This window comes from Melanotaenia boesemani, chromosome 5 (genome assembly GCF_017639745.1).
Source record: "Melanotaenia boesemani isolate fMelBoe1 chromosome 5, fMelBoe1.pri, whole genome shotgun sequence".
NCBI lineage: Eukaryota > Metazoa > Chordata > Actinopteri > Atheriniformes > Melanotaeniidae > Melanotaenia > Melanotaenia boesemani.
In genome coordinates, this window is record NC_055686.1 from 21,255,432 (window position 1) to 21,262,260 (window position 6,829).

A 6,829-nucleotide genomic window follows, 5' to 3' on the forward strand; every position below is an offset into this window, starting at 1 on the left:
CATAAGCAAAGAAATTTTCCGAACTATATCCACAGAGGTTTTAATGCAACTGTAATAAAATGGCTATAACCATGTCACGGCTGACCTAAAGGTAATAATGCCATTAAATAGCATGAATATGTAAGGCTATTAATATAGTGTTTTCTAAATATGGTGAGGAAATACAAATCAGTGCAAAAAACCCACTCTAACTCTTTTTCAATATGCAAACTCTGCTTTAACCACCTTCAGATGCCCTCACGCAGTTTACAGCAAGAACAGTTGAAATCAGTATGTGTAGAGACTTCAGCTGCCTAGGGTGCATTTTCTCTATATTTTTATCAGTCTCTCACATTATTGTGGATAATTTTGTCCACACTTCTAATTCGCTTTATTAAGGTTTGCAGTTTTCATTTATGCATGGCTCTCTTAAGGTCCCACGACAGCATTTCAACCAGGTTGAGGTCTGGACTTCCACTCGACCACTGCCAACACAGTGTTTCATTTTCTTTTTCATATAGTCTGTTGCAGATTTGCTGCTGCACCGAGATCATAGTTGTCGTAGAGCCTAAAATTTAAGACTTGTGTTTATTTTATTTTATTATTATTATTTTTGCAGTTCCTCAGAGCTTTGCAGAAATTACTGGATTATAAAGTATTGAAAATAATAACATCAATAGGAAATGACCTTATAACCCCTCAGGTCGAAACGTCTTTCTGTCTTGTCAAGAAGACAGATCTGAATGCTGCAGACCAGCAACACACACATTCACACACATTCACACACTGATGGCGGAAGCTGCCATGCAAGGCGCTCAACCACGACCCATCAGGAGCAATTTGGGGTTTGGTGTCTTGCTCAGGGACACCTCGACATGAGCTCGACAGGCCTAGGATCAAACCAACACCCCCCAGGCTACAAGACGACCACTCTACCCACTGAGCCACACCGCCCTGTGGTGGCAGATTTATAAATAATCAAGTGCAGCTAATTGGCAGCACTTGACTGCAATAAACAATGACATGTCATATGTTTGCATTTGCTTACATTTTAATAGTAATGACCAGATCATTTTTATTTTTATATTTATGTGCCCCTTTGTTTTACATGGCTCTATGTAGGTAGAGCTTCACAGTGTTGTTTCAATGCATTTTAATAAAAGGTCCATTCAGCTCTTATCAGTGCTTATTTGACAACATTTGTCTATCAGGAGATGCCCTGCTGCCGTTGAACCATAAGCTGCATTTGAAGCGTGAAAAAACAACTGAAAAGCAACCTGATGATAGTAAGTATAAAATTTACTTCCATTCTGTGACTGATACAGAAGACTTTGTATTCTATTACATTTAACTTACTTCTAATTTAGACATTAATCTGTAGTATTTATTAGTCATTACCTGTATGGACTGCTTTCATAATTTTAGGTCGCATAGAGAAGAGAGAAATCCGAGGGATCGTTTCTATTTTAGTGGTCTGATCATCTGACCCCGTGACCGCGCTCCTCCCTGCAGGCACGCGCGCCTCCGGAGTTGCAGAACGAGGCGCGGCTGTCAGAAACAAAGCAGGAGACAAAAAGTGAATACTGACCCTCCCAGTGGAAAGGTACATGAAGAACTAGTAAGACGAGACTACAGAAATCTCCTGCGGACACCAGGAACTGTGTGCGGCTGTATTTGGACACGGATTCCTTCTCCGGACGGCTGGGTCGGACTGCTCGCCGGCGGGACGGAGCTCATCTGCGGACTTAAGAGTTAAAGGCGAGACCGTGTTCAGTGATCTCCTTTTCTGGTTTGACGGCGTTCCTACATGTGACGCAGACTTTTGCTCAAGTTATTAACATTTCAGCTTTGCTTTTAAAAGTTAGACAAATGGTTTCTGTTTTTTTAGAATCCGTGTTTAATTTAATTTAGTTGCGTATTGGTTGTTGCTTATTATTGATACAAAATAGAGCTAAACAGATACCAAAGTTCACTTTCACCAGTTTTCTCTGTGTTATCGCTCGACTTCCAGACTGTGGGAATGAAGCCAAACCTTATCATGAGTAATACAGAGGAAAACCTGTCATGCAAGCACACTTTTTCTTTTCTTTTACACTTTACTGTAACTATTTAATATTCTGACCGGGCTAGTTTAGCATTTAGAGTACATATACATCTCATTTTCTGATTTAACTTATCACCTGTCCCTAAATTTGACTGTCTGTATGGTATTTGAAAGAAAGGAAATCTAGGTTTTTGTTTTTGAAATAAAAATCCAGTTGCATTCTGGGTAATGTATTTCTTGTTAAGGGGACTTGTGAAGTGGAGTAAAATTCATGGTATTTCAGCTTCTGTTGCTTTGATTTTGACCATTCTTGTTTGCATCCCCATGTCTTGACTTTATCAGCTTTATCAAATAATGTCTATAATGGTAGTCAGTTGGGACGAACATTTTTGTAGTTTTGAGATAAATGAAAGAAATTTAGTCAATATTTAAAAAGGCCAAAAATTAACTGCAGCCACATCTACAGTACATGCAGCTTTTCTTTTTCTTTTCTTTTCTTTTTTTATTTTTTGGTGTTTGTGCTGTAGAGGAAAGTTTATGATTGTATTTGGAAATTTATTTAGTCAATACCTGTTTTTAAAAACACAGAGCCCAAACTAGATCTTCTTACTGCATATGTTTTTACTAGCCTATAGAAGATATCACCACATATAAATAACATAGAAATCAAGCAAAGACTTCCAGATGAATAAAATTACTGGATACATTTTTTTTTAGCCATTTATTAATTATTTAGCCTTTTTTCACTAAAATATCCACTGGTTTCATCATCTCAGTCATGTGTATTTTAATAAGGTATGATTGGTTGGTCTGTTTGTTGAGCAGAATCAGTTGTTTGAAGTGTCGACCTGGCGACTCACTAACCACATATATTCCTCTACAGGTTAGAGTGCTTATAATGTCAAACAACAGGCTCCTCGGACAGATACGCAGAACTTCTCAACTCCCAGCACCGATTCTAGGTGAGGTGTAAAATCAGTCACACACATTCATCGGATAATTTCTGCTCTGTACAGAAAATAACCAGGAAGTTTGATTATATTGTCTTGCAGGATGTTCAAAGTTGGCTTTCTGCATTTTGCCCATTGCTCAGATTGCAATTGGTGAGTCACAGAATCACTCATGGACGAACAGGATAATTTATTAGAGTTTAATAGTTTTACTCAGTAATATCCTGCCATTCTTCCCTGTGTCCACCAGGGTCAGTATACCTGAATGACTGTCCACGGCAGCAATACATCCCCATCTATCTGATTGTGTCGGGGGTCTTTGGCCTGATACTTGGAGTGCTCAGCTGCCTGCCCTGTGCTCAGGAGCCCGAAGACGGCACTGTCAACCTGCTGAGCCGAATCTGCACCGCCTGGAACTCGCTGACGAGTTTCTTTCTCTTCTGCTGGTTCATCACAGGTGAGTGACTCATTTAGCCACCACCAGAGGAAAGGCCTGCTTGTGGTTGCCAGGGAGACCCTAAATACGTGTAAATAGTTGCGTTCAGCAGACAAACCACTGCTCTAAATGGATGCCAGTGAGATTAAATATTAACACTTCTCTATGGAAACACTGAGGAGTTCTGCCTGATACTGAATGCAGCCTTTAAAATTATGTTACAGGTACATTATCTCTTTTATAATGAATTTGAAATATAAAATAAAATCACCTGCCTCTTCATCAGTTTTTGGAAATACATTTTTAAATTTAAAAAAAAGCTTTTACCTCTTTGAAAACTGTCATGATAAATGTGACTTTCTGCTGCAGCATCTTCCATTAGATGGCACCACAGTTCATCTGCACCTGTCACCTTTAGGAAAGACTGACCGGTTATTACCATTTCATGAGGAGTTTATTGCAAAGATGAATAAACTGCAAACTTCTGATCACTACCAGGGCACGATATCTTATGTTGATCTAGATTAATAAAACTCAGAAAAACTTAAAAGTAAGGCATCATGATGGCTCTGTAGAAAATAATCTACACCTCCTCAACCTTGTCCACTGCAGTCAACATAACAGACATTATCTCTCACTCAGCTTCCTCCCCCCAAGCTTTAATTTCTCACATTCCCTCCATTAAAGACTCCCTGTGGAGTTTATTACCTGGAGGTGTGTATGGATCCTCGTGTTGCATATCTGATTGTGAACTTGTGGCAGATATAACACACCACCTTACCAGAGCTGTGACACTAAGGCAAGAATACTGTAAAATGCCAGCAATATTAATGACCCATTAATTTGAATCAGGTGTGTTGCAGCAGGAAAACATCTAAAACCTGCAGGACACCAGCCTGTGAGGAGCAGAGATGCTGATCCCTGCTCTAGGGTAATATTTCAGATGTGCCAGCTGTGGAAGTCACCTGCTGTAGTAACAGATTTGAGCCACTAGATGTCCACCTTACTTTCTTCTTCTTTAATAAATACTTGCAAAACGCCTCCTGTTTTCATGTAAAATGAATTAGAAAAACATTCCAGTCTCAGTGACGCTCCACTGCTGCTCTGCTGAACCATCTGTTGGCCATGCGACTTACTGAGAAAGCACATGTTCAGTCTGTCAGCTCTCTGTCCTCTAAACCTCATACATTATATCCAGTTCAGTTAGTTTCACTTTACAACTTTAATCCCAAAAAACTTTGGAAACTGTGTAAAATGTAAATAAAAAACAAATTTAATGGTTTAAAAATCTAAAATCTGTATATTTTCTCCCTGTAAAAGAACATATTAACATATTAAACATTTTAATATTGGCTTGTTTAATTTAATTGCGGGAGCATGTCAAAAAACAAATAAATAAATAAATCTGGACCAGGGGTAACAAAAACCAGGAAAAGTAATTGGCATGAATAAAGAAACTGGAGGAGCATTTGTCAAATAATTAGTTTATTCACAACAAGTCAGTAACATGACTGAGTATAGGAGCATTTCAGAGAGGCAGAGCCTCTCAGATATAAAGATCTGTGACAAACATGAAACAATTTTAGAAAATTGGTCCTCAATGTAAAATTGTAAAAACTTTTCGAACCATTTACAATTCATAATATCATCAAAAGATTTAGAAGGAATCTCTGTGTGCAAGGGAAAAAAGCCAAAGGTTAAAACTGGATGCTTGTGATCTTCAGTCCCTTGCAGCACTGTAACAAAATCAGACATGATTCTCTACTGGAAATCACTGCATAGACTCAGGAACACTTCCAGAAATCACTGTCTGTGAACACAGTTCAGCAGGAAATCTACAAATGCAGGTTAAAGTGTCCCCCTGCAAAAAATTAGCCATATGTAAACATGACCCATAAACATTTTCTCTGAATCAAAGCTTATTTCAAATGGTCTCAGACAAAGTGGTAAACTGCCCTGTTGTCAGATTAATAAAAATGGGAAATTCTTTTTGAAAACAATGGACACCGTGTCCTGTAGAATAAAAAGTAGAGAGACCATGCAAGTTTTTATCAGTGGGGAGTTCAAAGTCCCTGATGGTATGAAGTTGCATTAGTGCCTATAACATGGGCTACTTCCACATCTATGAAGGCTTCATCAGTGCTGAAAAGTACAAAGAGATTTCAGAGCAACATGTGCTCCCAATAGACATCATCTATTTCAGGGAACCTTTCACTAATAGAAAACATTTGAGCACCATGAAACTAAAAATCCAGGGACAAAGGCCCAGAACAGCTACTTGAGCAGCTAGAATCCAGCATCAGACCAGAACGGGACAACAATCCTCTGCTTTAACGCCTGCAACTGGTCTCCTCACTTTCCAGACATTTAAAAGAAGAATTTACACAATAGTGAACATCACTCTGTTCCAACTTCTTTGAGATCTGTTCCTGCCATCAGACTCGTTTTTGAACTGGGGTTGTACATTTGACAAGACAAAGTTAGACCTTTACACAGGAACAATGCTCTAACTCATCTTCTCTTCAGATTGCACCACATTCATCAGTATTTATTTTTTTCCTCAAGGTAATGTGTGGATCTACTCAATTTATGAACCCAACTACAACAAGACCGCGACTGATGTGAATCTGTACTGCAACAAGACTCTCTACTTGTTCGCCTTCTGGACCACCACACTGGTCTACATCTTGTTGGGTTTGTTCCTGGTCATCGGTTGCTGCGTCCTTTTCTGCTTCTGCCTGTGCGGTCATGCGGACCCCGACGACAACCTCTAGAGACTCTAACAGGATGCATCTTATGGGGCTGCTCGCAATGCGTGAAGCTGCTTCTGTTGCACATATACCACTATTGTTACATGTTTTGAAATCTTAAGGAAAAGCAACAGAGCAACTCAGACATCCTTCTCTTTGTCAGCCCCACCTGATTTGTTAATGACTTTCAGATTATATCCTTTCTGGCTGACTTTAATTAGGTCTCAGGTGTTTTCTCATTGCTTAGCTTTTTCTAAATCTGCAGGTACTCTAATGAATTCTGTTGTTGGATTTTTCCTTGAAGTGCTATTCCAAAAGGAGCACAGGGTGTGTTGTTTACGTGGTGAGCCTCATATTTGGCTCAGTCTTTGTGCAATCTGCAAGAAGAAATGATAAAAATGTCTGTTTGAATTTGTGTTTCTTTGATGCTTTGCCTTTTTAAAAGACACGTACAGCCAGCAGTCATTCTCCTCTTTCTTCTCTCATGCACATCATTGCTGTTAATACACAGAGACTAAAGAAGTGACACCTGTTTTATAACAGTTTATACAGTGAGGAGATTATTATGGCCTTTATCTTCTCTGAGCTCTAAGAGAGAAGCTGGGTGGATCACAGTGTTGGCTTCCTGGGCACAGGGCTAAAATCTTAAATATCAAGTTTGATCCCAAAA

At 39.1% G+C, this 6,829-nt stretch overlaps 1 protein-coding gene across 2 annotated transcripts; it reads left to right on the forward strand.

The window, feature by feature from the left end:
* Nucleotides 1-1,494: 1,494 nt before the first annotated feature.
* LOC121640803 (transmembrane protein 272-like) lies at nt 1,495-6,618 on the forward strand. Of its 2 annotated transcripts, none has more exons than XM_041986683.1 (5): nt 1,495-1,737; nt 2,907-2,985; nt 3,076-3,126; nt 3,224-3,430; nt 5,975-6,618. In XM_041986683.1, exons 2-5 carry the CDS (start codon nt 2,922-2,924, stop codon nt 6,181-6,183), a joined length of 531 nt encoding a protein of 176 aa, XP_041842617.1. In that variant the 5' UTR covers nt 1,495-1,737; nt 2,907-2,921; the 3' UTR covers nt 6,184-6,618. The 2 variants fall into 2 exon arrangements, with proteins under 2 accessions (XP_041842617.1, XP_041842618.1); XM_041986684.1 differs by having other exon boundaries at nt 1,495-1,728; nt 2,905-2,985.
* Nucleotides 6,619-6,829: the final 211 nt, after the last annotated feature.

Coding starts and splice junctions, on each gene's coding strand:
- LOC121640803 (XM_041986683.1), top strand. CDS start 2,922: ATGTCAAACAACAGGCTCCTCGGACAGATACGCAGAACTTCTCAACTC. Junction 3,127..3,223: donor CATTGCTCAGATTGCAATTG/GTGAGTCACAGA, acceptor TGTGTCCACCAG/GGTCAGTATACCTGAATGAC. Junction 3,431..5,974: donor CTTCTGCTGGTTCATCACAG/GTGAGTGACTCA, acceptor TTTTTCCTCAAG/GTAATGTGTGGATCTACTCA.